Here is a 12,749-nt window from a genome sequence, read left to right as displayed (position 1 = left end):
CTCTCTTTGGGTCTGAACACACCCAGAGAAGAGGTTGAGAGGAACATGTTTTCCCCCCCTAATTACGAGGTGTCAACAGTTGATGGGGTAGTCCTGCTCCTCCAGAATAGCATGTGTTTACAGATTACATGCTCAGCTCTCTGTGCACAGCCATGCCACTGTTCTTTTCTTACAGCTTATTTGGGCAATTCTATCTCAAAGATAGGTCACTCAATGCTGCCTAACACTATGTGGAGAATAAAGATAAATATAAATCTGGGAGAAGAAGATTTTTTTAATCAGTCGCTTCTTCTCATTGTGTGTATAAAATGGCCTCCTCTAAACATTTTAAATATAGTTATTACACAGCCTAGACATTGAGATCTCCATTGCTTCTTTATCAAGGAGTTTGATGCTGGGTTCTGTTGACAATGGGCACCAGAGGGTAACCAGGAAGTCATGAAGAAGGGGGGACCGACTCTCTTACTTGTTTCCTTTAGTAGCTTTAGTGAGCACCTTGCCAGAATGGATGCCTCACCTGAGAGGAGAAGACATTTCCACTATACAGTTTGTCAAATGTGAGAACACGGTTAGATTTACTCTTTCCTCCCTGAAGAGCCAGAAACATCGTCCTAGGAATTCAGAAACCCAGTTGCCCAGAGTTCTACGTCTGGGCTTCTCTGTTTTAGTAATTCTGTCCACTTCCTTTGTTCCCTCCACCCTTAGGATGCCACCGGCTTTTGTGAAGCTGCCACTTCCATGCTTCCTGGAGTTTTCGTCTCCTCTTTTCAGTCACCCAATTAACACATTTGTCCTACGCGGCTATTGACATTAATCCCTCTGTGAAAGGTAAGCGGGCTTTCTGATTACACCCTGATTGCTCCAGAAAGTGATGATGTCTACAGAAAGAGGGAAACAGGAAAATCCTAGACAGAAAAATGGTAGACTGCATCTGGAGTCAGCAAAGTCACCATTTGGCCTTTACTATTCCATTAAAAAGACGGACATTCAGATGATCTAAGTTTCTTTTGTAAGTAGTTTAGACTCTAGCCAAACACGACAGCTGCTTCACCTCTGGCCTTCGCTGTGGGGACATTTTCTTATTCTATCGACACCTGAATGCCCGCACTGCCAGCAGTTACGATCTCTCTACTACTGTTTGTGTGTGTACACATAAACGGCTTTCGGTTGTGAGTTTTTCTCTTCACAGCAATGACAAGTAATACATGTCTAAATTTTCTGATGAATATTTGTGCATCTCGAATTATGTTGCACATCTTACCTTGTGTTTAGTTTATCTCATACAGTAATAAGAGCATTAGTATGAAGAATTAAAGTTTAAGAACTTCGTATCCCGAGGTATGTATATAATACATGAATACATATCTAGCTATTTATCATCTAACACAGTGACCATATCTGCACCCACTTTTCTACACAATGTCTTCAATTTAACGGCACCCTTTCCTCAGTAACTCAGTTAGCTAATATATACGTTCTACAGAATCGTTTTAGTCTCCTTCTTGGAAACACCAATTCACACCTTCAAAACTCACTTAGATTTTATCCTTTAAAGTCTTTCAGAAGGACGGTTCATCATCCCCCCTCCCCCCTTTTCACAGTGCTAAAGCGACTTTGTATGCACCTTTGACTTCTAATGCACCTAGTTCAAATATTATTATTCATTTAAAAGAGAAGAGTCTTGAGACTATAAGCCCTGTGTAATTTCATCTCTGTTTACATGGAAGTTCCTAGTGGGAGAAGGCAGTTTTCCTAAGTGTTTTGTCAGTTCCTAAGAACTGATTTTTATACATGGAAGTGGTGAGAATTTGACCATTTGTAAGGCTGTTGACCTGATGAAGTGGGTAGATCGAGCCTCTCTTTGAAGAAGATGTCAATATTCAATCTGGCTTTGCTTCTATCTTGACAATAGATAGGTTACACAACACTAACCCAAACATCCTCGTTATTTATGAAAACGCATACAGAAAACCTACCTCCATTATGACTTGCACCTCGTCAAGAAAGCAGCCTATGTAACTGGAAACCTAAGGAGGGACATTCATCTGCAAAGTCTGCCACTAACAGGTTTCAATGATCCAAGTGTGGAACACACCTCACAGACTCAGGTGTTCAAACACTTGACCTCCAACAGGGGGCGCTGTTTGGGGAGGCTGGGGCATCTTTGGGATATGGGGTATAGCTGACAGAGGCACAGCCTTAGGAGGAGAGTTGAGGGCTGTGGCTGGGCTCAGCTCTTGCCTGAGATCTCCACCTCCTGTTGCACTGAGACGTGAACAAGTGACCTCATGCCCCCACCCCTGTGGTTAGAAGCCACTTGGTCCTCCTTGAGCAATGTCATGCCTTCCCCACCAAGAAAATGGGAGCTGAAATACTTCTGTTCCCCTCTGAATCGCTCCTGCTGGGTATTTTGTCCCAGTGATGAGAAAAGTAAAAGTGCCACATGGACTCTTCTGTCTGTTGTGCTGGGTCATAAACGTCTTATCTCCTTATTAAGGGAAGCACTTTCTTTTTTCTTTATAACAGCTTGATATGTAGCAGCAATATTATAACAGTGAAAGAGGATCACCAAGGGTGGAAAGTAGTTTGGGGGACAAGTGAGAACTGGCAGACGCTTTTTTAGAATGAAGTCAGCATGTTGGCCTCCCGGGATTTAACAAGAATATCTGCATAGGCCAAGCCTTGTCCTTGGATTGAGCCGGCTGCATTTCCTGGGTGAACAATGGAGCAGGCATTGTTTAACATGGTATAACTTCCTCGGAAGTACAGCGGCTTGAGCTGTCACCGGGCAAGGGGCCCCGCTCGTCATAGGATGAAAAAGAACTGTGTGTCTACATGCTATTTCTGTCCTTACAAATTTCTGATTTTTTTTTCTGCAGCTATCTAAGAAAAATTTGATATTGTTGTTGTCTAAGCACATTTAAACTTCAGCTGGAATAACTGCCAAGTGATTCATGCCTCGGTAGGTGAATATAACGATTGTATCTGGAGCCCCAGCGCGCCATTTTCATTTCACTTTAAATAAAAAACAAAATGTATCTGTGTCAGTCAGCGCCCTTCCGCTGTACTCAGAGGTATCAAACAGGCTACAATTATGATGGTGAAGTGATTGTGTCACGCTGGGGGAAGGTTTATTGCGCTGGAGTCTGCGAGGCAGTAACACATTCTGTTTCATATTCCTCTTTATATCATTGTTTGGCTGTGACTAGAATAATCAAATGCCATCAAATGCTGTCAAATTCAATTGACAGTATTTTTCATTGAGACGGCCTTTCTGCATTCTGTTCCCCGTTTTCCTTTGCTGGCGTGGTGGTGGGATAGGCACTGTAATCAGGAGCTTTGTTTACAGACCCAACAGCGCGCGCGCAGCCACGTCCTGCTCCCTCAAGAGTCGCCGGTTTCCCTTCATTCAGAACAGAAAAGAGATGTCCCTTCCTCGTGCAATTAGCGTTTGGTAATGGACAGGAAACTATTTCTGGAGAATGGATGGGTACCTTAGATTCTACACTACAGTGCTTCGTGTGAAATGCAAGTTCACGGCAGTCGTTTTTATACATCCGTGTGTATTTGAATCCGAAATATTATTCTTCACACTAATGTTGGCTGAGAAGTTGGGCTTGCTCATTTTAGGGGATGCCATTTACATTACCAGAAGTGCAGCCATAGCTTCTCCTTTCACTGTTTTTTTCCTCCTACAGATTCGTGGTTGGTCACTGCAGGGTCTGAGTTAAAGGGTTCCAACTGTGAAGGGGCTCGCTACATGGACCAAACAGCGGTGGGGATTGCTGGAGAGACAGCAAGATAGGAGAGCAGTGGGGAGGCATGCAGGAGATGGGATGCACCCGTGTGATTGTGTGGACATGGCTGTTGGAGTGGGTTTCATATGCAGACCCACCTGCCAGCCACACCTGTGTCTGCTCTCGTAGATGCCAAGCTCAGGGGTTCTTTGCTTCTGACATGTTTGGTTTTCAGCTTTTCTCTCTCTCTCTCTCTCTCTCTCTCTCTCTCTCTCTCTCTCTCTCTCTCTCTCTCTCTCTCTCTCTCTCTTTCTCTGTCTCTCTCTCTCTCTTCAACAACTTCCTCCTCCTGAAAAGTTTTAAATAACATCCAGTTTAATATATTTCCTATAAAATTTACTCTACAATCCATTTTGTTTCATATTATCAGTGGCCTCTTTGTGTGAGCTCTGTGTATTCTTTTGAAAGACCTTACAAAGCAAGGCTTTACAAAGTCACCATTTTTATGTATTTAAATATTCATGATGTAATGTGCAGAGATGCCTAACGCTTCACTGGATGCCAGGCTGATTTCTGGGAAAACAGTCTACCACAATTTTGAAATTAGACATTATTCTTGGTACTTCAACAGAGAAACTGTTCTTTTTTAAGGAAAAAAATCTGAGACACTAAACAATCCCAGGTCAAGTGTCTAAAAGAGTTACCGTTTTGGCAGGCTTGTATTCTTATTTCGTACTGTGTGGCGGGAACTAAGTTTTTCAGATGGGCCAATTGACAGTGTCCAACAGAGAAGGCATCACACCCCCACCGCTGAGTAGGATGCTGGAATTTGGGGAACCAGGATTCCTGGGAAGAGGGAGAAGAAGAGGAAGAAGGAAGCATAAGTGCATCATATAGAATGGTCAACTGCTCTGCCCCTTAAGAGCTGTGCACACATACAAGGTTATCAGGAAGGTAAGGGACTGCTCTGAGTAGCATTGAAGCTGCACCAAACACAAGTTGCAAAACCCTGCAGTGTACCCTCCAAAGGCAAGAGCTGTTTAAACATTCATAGTAGTCATCTTCAGATACACTTCTACTGGTAAATAAAAGTGAAGGCACCTGTCACTTAAAACACGAGACCATTAAGGAGGGTATTGTATTTTCCCTACGTTTACTTAAAGTACATTACAAAAAAAAACCCTCCACTTCAGTTTGCTTGTGACAATAATTTCTCTGTGGAGCATTGTGTAAGCACCTTGTCTGACATGAATCTTTGACATAATAACCCATAAAATCTCCAAATCACAGTCTACCTGGAGAAGTCCCAGGGCATTAATTATTGAGCCAGGACAGTCCACTCTGTCAGTGAGACTTATGGGCCTTAAGTACATATGAAATTTAGGTCCAATAACTATCATTTTTCACCAGTACTTCCTAAAGAGTAGTTTTTTAAAATTAATCTATTCACAATCTATTCCTATAATTAAATGCCTGTTAACTTTTATTTGGTCATGAAGACATACACTTTTTAAGGGAAAGTTATGAGCTTTGAATGAAGGCTGTGTTAGAGGAGCTGACTAAGTGATCTCACTGACTGGGGAGTGTTGGCATTTATGGTGTTATTACAGGCTACATATCAATAAGTGTGTCGTTACTATAAAAACAAGGAAATCTACAGACAACACCACAGAGTAAAACATCACAGGACCCGATGACACACGAGAGGTGAGGGCCACGGAAGGATGTCTTTGCTTGTGTTGGTAGCAGCCACACTGAGAGGAAGAGATGGCGGCCCCTGAGGTGCTCAGGATGGTGTGTACTGCGGATATAAACGGGCACTGGGAAGATTTTCACACTGTCAGGACTGTCCCATGGTCTCTTTTAGAAGGTTCTTTTTTTTTTATTTTTGAGACAGGGTTTCTTTGTAGCCTTGGCTGTCCTGAAACTAGATCTGTAGAGCAGGCTGGCCTTGAACTCACAGAGATTCACCTGTCTCTGCCTCCCACGTGAGTGCTGAGATTAAAGGTGTGTGTCACCACTGTTCAGTCTCTTTTAGAAATCTGTTTGAATGGGCAGAACCCGACAACCCAGAAGACTGAGCAGTGTGTGTGCGTGTGTGTGTATATGTGTGTGTGTGTGTGTGTGTGTATGCATCTACGAACATGTGAAAAGACGTGTGGTTTGTGGGTCATGGATTCGTGTAGAGGCCAGAGGACATCTTTGGCTGTTGTTTCTCTGGCATACTCCACTTTTTCCTTTTGAGATGGGCTCTCTCACTGACCTGGAACCCACCAAGTAGGCTAGGCTGGCTGACAAGGGAGTGAAGGAATCCATTTGTTTCTGCAATCCAACACTCGAATCACAAGTGTGTGCTGCATCACGCCTGGTGTTTTGTCTGTTTTGAACATTGAATCTGGGGCTCGACTTCAGGTTCTGATGCTTGCTTGACATGCTCTTTTCTATTTATGTCATCTCTTAGGCCTAGAATGAGCATTTCCTTTTCAGTGTAGACTATCCTACTTACATTTCCCACAACACTTGTCTCCAAAGCTCAAATTATCATTTTATCATCAATTCCCCAATTCTTTAAAAATCTTATTACATTTTTATATATTAAATATGTGTGTGCATATGCATGGTTGCATGTCTATGTACATATGTGACACCCACATGTGTGCAGAGGTCAGAGAGTTCTTCTCTGTGGGAGCAGGGTCTCTTCTCTGGGAGCAGGGTCTCTTCTGAGGGAGCCGGGTCTCTTCTGAGGGAGCAGGGTCTCGTCTCTGGGAGCAGGGTCTCTTCTGAGGGAGCCGGGTCTCTTCTGAGGGAGCAGGGTCTCTTCCGAGGGAATGGGTTCTCTTCAGAGGGAGTGGGGTCTCTTCTGTAGGAGCGGGGTTTCTTCTGTGGGAGGTGATTCTTTTCTGTGGGAGCCGGTTCTCTTCTGAGGGAGCCGGGTCTCTTCTGAGGGAGCAGGGTCTCTTCTGAGGGAGCCGGGTCTCTTCTGAGGGAGCAGGGTCTCTTCTCTGGGAGCAGGGTCTCTTCTGAGGGAGCCGGGTCTCTTCTGAGGGAGCAGGGTCTCTTCCGAGGGAATGGGTTCTCTTCAGAGGGAGTGGGGTCTCTTCTGTAGGAGCGGGGTTTCTTCTGTGGGAGGTGATTCTTTTCTGTGGGAGCCGGTTCTCTTCTGAGGGAGTAGGATCTCTTCAGTCTTGAGGACTGAACTCGGTTCATGAGGCTTAGTTAGCAAGCACCTTTACCTGCTGAGACATCTTGCCAACCTGATCCTCAATTCTATGTCATGTTTTCAACAGCCTGGTATATGCTTCTATGCACATTTTCTACAGTGACCTCGATCTCAACAGGAGATTGCTATCAGAACCAGCTATGTTCCCCCTTCCAAGTGGTTGCCTGAGTGTGAGTATCGTGTGTGTCGCTTCCGCAGGGGAGTGTATTCAATCCCCTTGAATCTGGAGTTACAGGCAGTTTTGAGCTGCCAGATGCCGGAGCTTGGCATCTGAACCAGGGTCCCCCAAAAGAGTAGCAGATACTCTTGAACGCCGAACACTTCCCCTTTAAAGGCAAGGAGCATTAGTCTCCGTCAAGTTAAAGCCTCTCATTCTGGATTGCACACTGGCTTGCGGTGGGCAGTAATGACATGGTCCAGCTGCCTTTCACAGCTTATATTCCTACGCTGCGGAAGCGTAATCTTAGATTAAGCTACCAGAAAAAGAAAGTTACAGGGCAGGGCTGAGAAAAGCTGTGTGGAGAAACAGAACAGTTTGAACCAGTCAAATTGCCATTCGCGGAACAGGAAAATTAGAGAGAGATTTTCCATTCTGAAGACCAAGGTTCCTAGTCTGAGACCCACACATCCTGGACATGTGGCCTCGTTTCAAAGAATACTCAAAGACCAGGACAAACATGGAACTTTCTGGAATATTCCTTCGATTTGTAAACTAATAGAAACACGTAATTGTCCTGTCTGAACCAAGGAAGTTAGTAGAATCTCACTTTTCCTTGTTCATGAAAACCGGCTGTGAGTGCTTCCTCTTATAATGTCGGCGTCTGGAAAAATGGTAAAGTCGTGAGAGCATTTGCAAGACTAAGAGGTGAGAAGCAGAAGAGACTCCAGAGTGAACCCCGCGTAGGACTGCGGGAGAAGTTCATGTTGAAGCACCCTTGTGCTGCTGCAGGGAACGGCTCATGGGAAACTCAGAAAATAGCTTAGTTTTAGTCTGTCCGCATTGCCTTTAAATGAATTCACCATGAACAATATGGCCCAGGCCTGGAACAGTCAGTCTGGCCTGTGACACTTCTGCTCAGCGTCACCAGAGAAAAGTCGACATTGCTATCTCTTCATGAGAGGATAAAAAGCTACCTTAAGATCAGATCCCTAGCATTTTCCGCTAGGTTTACATTCCTCTTGGTTGGTGTAATGCGTGCACACTGTGAATTTATCTGGAAGATGTTCTCCAAGGCCTCATTCTCAACTGTCAGATGAAACCAGGAACATTTTTAGTGTTCCCAGCAAGCTTCTGTAATTAAAATAAAGTTTGAGGGCCGGAGGAAGAAATTGATTATGGAGATCATTTGAGACTCTCAGTTCATTAACTGGTGAGGGGAACCGGGTAACATATTAAAGAACTGTGCCGTCAGGCCCGGCACTCTCTTTAAGGCTCCTACAGAGATGTCTTCCTGAAGCAGAAGAGGTGATGGAAGGGTGAACTAGGGACCCTTTTGGTTTGCAATGCAACCTTTAAGCAGGAATATGTGTTCACAGACATTTCTATCAGGAGTATCTCAGAACACCCCATCATTCCAAGTCACGTTATAGCCTATCTCCTTATTCTCCTGATGCAGTCTGTAGCCATCAGAAGGAGATGCTGTGTCATGTATGGGGCAATGAGGTGAGGAGGATGACCTGGATGCTAAACCCATTACTGGGGTTGGCTCTCTTGGGTTTTCCTAGTACCAAGGCTCTAACAACTCATCTCTTAGTGATGATTCAGATTTGTCACAAATGCATTCCAACACAATAAACTATGGGACTCAAGGCAAACACAGAGATGCCAAATCTGCACGTGTTAGAAGATAATGTGAGGCTGAGAAACTGTAACCCCATGGCTGTTACTTGAGGCTGATTCCGCAGGAAGACACGCTCTTTTTGTTTCTCTCATTCCTTGGGTAGATCTTGTGGAAGAGTCTCGAAAACACACTTATGCCAAATATGCCTACACGTTATTGAACTAGATAAACTGCACACTGGATCAGGGGCAGAACGGATCTGCCCCTATTTCCTCAGTCACCGCTGCACACCAAGTCACCTCTATGAGCACTGTAGAGCGATGACACCAATGGCCATAGAGTTGCACGCTTGTAAGGGAGACATAAAACACAACACGATATTCTAGTACATTCCCACATGGTAGAAGCTGCTAAAAAACTCCATCTCTACCCAAGACAGAATACATAAAAATGAAAGACAATAAACCTTCAATAACACATATTAACCATGCTCTCCTGTCCTCCAACACTCCTAAAACCCTCTCTCGTCTAAGGACACTATTCCAAACAGATGTGACTGTTCTATCCATGCGAGTGACTGTCCTGACACTCTCTCACTGTGTGACTTTTTAAGTGTGCACTTGTACACAATCAAGTTGTGGTGTGAAGGCAATCTGTCACTCATCCTTGGCAGTAGTTTCAGATGGGTCCCACACCCAATCTACCTGAAGTTGTTTCTATGTCTTCAGTCTGTACCTAGAGCAGGCTGCTTCCAGACCCTGCGTCCTTCAACTTCTCTGCTCAGAAATGACAGGGACTCCCAGCAGGGCCAGGGCACAAGATTGCACTTCTGCTGTGTTTCAGATATGGACACAATATCGATCTAGATTTGAGCATGGCTAGCCACAGCATGAACCCAAAAAATGTATTTTTCACCTTGCTGTTAATGGGCAACGAGAGCCCTTTACGTACATCGATGAGGTGTCGGAACAGAAAATGCACCTCTGAACTGCAGACATGTCAAACACTGACAAACACCTAGAAAAAAAGGTCCCACCACTGCCATCACTTTGCGGGGCAGTGACACACAGTCTGCGGTGTCCCCGAAACCCCATGCCATCTGCAGCGAGCCTGAGACGACGGAGCCCTCTGGTATCCTGATGACTAAATGCAATGAAATGGGCAGATTTGTTAGAATCTGCTGGGGGAGCCTCACGACTTGGTTAGTTCCCAAGTTCATAAATTCCTGTCAGAGCAAAAGGAGCCGCGGAAACGCGTGTGAACCAATCTACCCTAAGTGCAAATGGCAGCTTTGTTATTTGGTGTCAGAGTTACCAGTCGCACAGTGACAAGCTGCCATAACACATTTTCTTGTTCTCTGAAGAACAAGGGTTGTATTGGTTAATATTCCTGGCGGCGCTCCTTTCCATAATTTACAACAGCTAGATGCTGATAGGTTATTTAACATTTATGAAGTTAAGATGTAATCAGAAAAACCCTGATTATCTTTACAAATAAAAAAGTTAAATTATTCAACTTTTTTTCCCTCTTTGTGGCTTCATTTCACAGCAGGTGCAGACTTTACAATGGGACAAGTCAATCACAGAAGCCCTTTTTAAATCCTTTGCTAAGCAGCAGGCGCAGTAACAATCCTAAGAGTAAAAGGAAATATATAACACATATTCGGTTTGATAGCAGCATTAGCTTCAAAAGACAGCTTACACTCGGAACAGTGTCGCGACACCGGCCGCCCCGCTCCTCTGTGCTGCCGGGGTGTCTCAATTACATCCTTTTGTGGGGTGGAAAGTGAGGCAGGCTTCCTCCCCTTCTTTAATGAGAACTGTAGGGGATTTTGACAGAGGCTGAGAGCGACACTCTGCAGCCTTTGCCCCCTCCACAGATGGTGAGGGTCCCCAGAGGAGGGGCGATGTCACATCTTCTTTATGTCCATCAGCGTGATTCAGTGTCCCGCATCCTGCCACACCCATGAGCAGGGACCAGCAAATATATCCTTGTGTGTTAAGTGAGCACGAGAATCATCCTACCCAGAGGCAGATGCATTTTGCTTCCTATGAACTTTGGGACTACAGGCAAAATGTCTCCTTGACCATTGGCTGGACTGACCTACAATTGTACTGTGGCCATTCCCATTTTCTGTATCTATGGCAAATTTTTTTTTTAATTTTGAACTCAATTTTAGAAGTGATAAAATTATTTTCTATATATATATTAATTAGGTAGGAAAATAGAACATAGATTTAAAAAATATATACATGTACACATACACACAGAACAGAGAACTAGATAATGATTGTTTGGACAGAAGGAGGTGATCAGCCGGCACTGTGGGGTGGAGGGACTATGAGCAGAAGACCTGACATACAAATATAAAAATGCCATAATTAAACTCATCGTTGAGTCTACCGAATATATGCTAAATTTAAAGTATTTAAAATTTAAATGGTTAAAAAATCAGGAGACAATATAGCCCGTGTAGGTTGCTTCTGATAGCGATGTAATGAATAACCTAGAGAAAGTCACAACTTAAAAAAGTCTACATTGACCTTTCTCACTAGTAAAATATGGAAAATAAGTTAGTGTGGCGGCCCACGCCTGTAATTCCAGCCCTTGTGATGGTGAGGCCGAGGATCAGCTGTGAGTATGCTTTGCCTTGACTATGGGGTGAGACGCTGTCATTAAAAACTCCAAACAAATGTAGAAAACAGGGCCTGAGACAGGAAATTATAGCTGCTGAGCAGGGTAAGTGATGTGGGATTCCCCTCTGTGTGCTGTGGATATGTTTTGTTACCATCGGTTATTAAAGAAGCTGTTTCAGCCAATGGCTTAGTAGAGTAAAGCCAGGCAGAAAATCCAAACAGACATATAGAGAGAGAATAGGGGGAATCGAAGAGTCACCATGTAGCTGCAAAGGAGAAAGCCGCCAGGTGCCAGCCAGAACCTTACCGGTAGGCCACAGCCTCGAGGCAATATACAGATGAATAGAAATGGGTTAATTCAAGATGTAAGAGCTAGCCAATAAGAAGCCTGAGCTAATAGACCAAACAGTGTTGTAATTAATATAGTTTCTGTGTAACTCTTTGGGTCTGGCAGCAAATGAGCAGTCTCCGCCTACAGGTGTTTATTTCAACAAAATGCCTAGCTCATATCAAGACTCAGTAATGCAAGATGCATGTACTTATTAATATGCAAATGAAACATAAGCCAGAAACTTGGTTTCTTTTCTTCTTTTGAAGTTTCCCAATTCTTGATATTTGGTGACTGCACTCAACAGTGAAAATTAAAACAATAGACAATGTTGGATTGTCCAAACTAGTGCAAGGAGACTTTTCATTTATAAAAGCTGGCGTGAAGTTTGTTTTTAATGGATAGTGTCCAACCCCATCCACTACAGCTGAGACTTTAGCTCAACACCCACCGGGGTGTCTCGCGTCTGTAGATGGCCCATATTGTGGCTAACTAAACTTTCATCAAAACGTGATTAATAAAAAGTATTTATGTGCCCACGCAGGATTAATTAAAATGATTTCCCAGCAGAAGCATGGTTGCCAATTCTTTTCTTTAATGGACTAAAAGATAAATGGGCAAGGGAAAGTGCCAGGGTTTCAATATTATGCCTTAAACTTAAATAACTCACCATTCTTAGCGAGAAAAAGCGCTTGCCGAATGCGGTGGTACTGTTAATTAGGACATGATTAAGGGGTGGATAGTTCAAAATATAGTCATCATCTTGATAAATTACAATGGCTCATTATTATCTGCAGAGTTTAAATAATTTTGAATGTTTGGGTTCTTAAACAGCAGGACCGGCTTCCTCTGGTCTTTCTCTGAGTAAAATGGTTTATGCTCGATGAAGTCTTTGCTTTTCAATAGTCTATACTTTTTCACGAATTACAATTACATATATTGTTGCTTTCCTTCATTTGGATCTGTCCTGACCCAAGGTCCAGAGCTGATATGAGGTAAGGGGACACTTTAGGAGGACACTAACCTGGCCTCTCTTGCCTCTGATTT

At 43.7% G+C, this 12,749-nt stretch overlaps 1 protein-coding gene across 1 annotated transcript in view; it reads right to left on the bottom strand.

Moving 5' to 3' along the window:
• The window catches only part of Ush2a (usherin), a 663,496-nt gene that overhangs the window by 107,131 nt on the left and 543,616 nt on the right, over positions 1-12,749 (bottom strand). The window contains 5 exon segments of the mRNA XM_075987373.1: positions 1,262-1,277; positions 4,442-4,534; positions 4,537-4,559; positions 5,145-5,153; positions 10,795-10,819. Of these exon segments, the coding sequence (XP_075843488.1) occupies positions 1,262-1,277; positions 4,442-4,534; positions 4,537-4,559; positions 5,145-5,153; positions 10,795-10,819 (166 nt within the window).

Source organism: Microtus pennsylvanicus, chromosome 10, assembly GCF_037038515.1.
Source record: "Microtus pennsylvanicus isolate mMicPen1 chromosome 10, mMicPen1.hap1, whole genome shotgun sequence".
Classification (NCBI taxonomy): Eukaryota; Metazoa; Chordata; class Mammalia; order Rodentia; family Cricetidae; genus Microtus; species Microtus pennsylvanicus.
The sequence above is the reverse complement of the archived record's forward strand: the minus strand, read 5'-3'. Positions and strand labels throughout refer to the sequence as shown.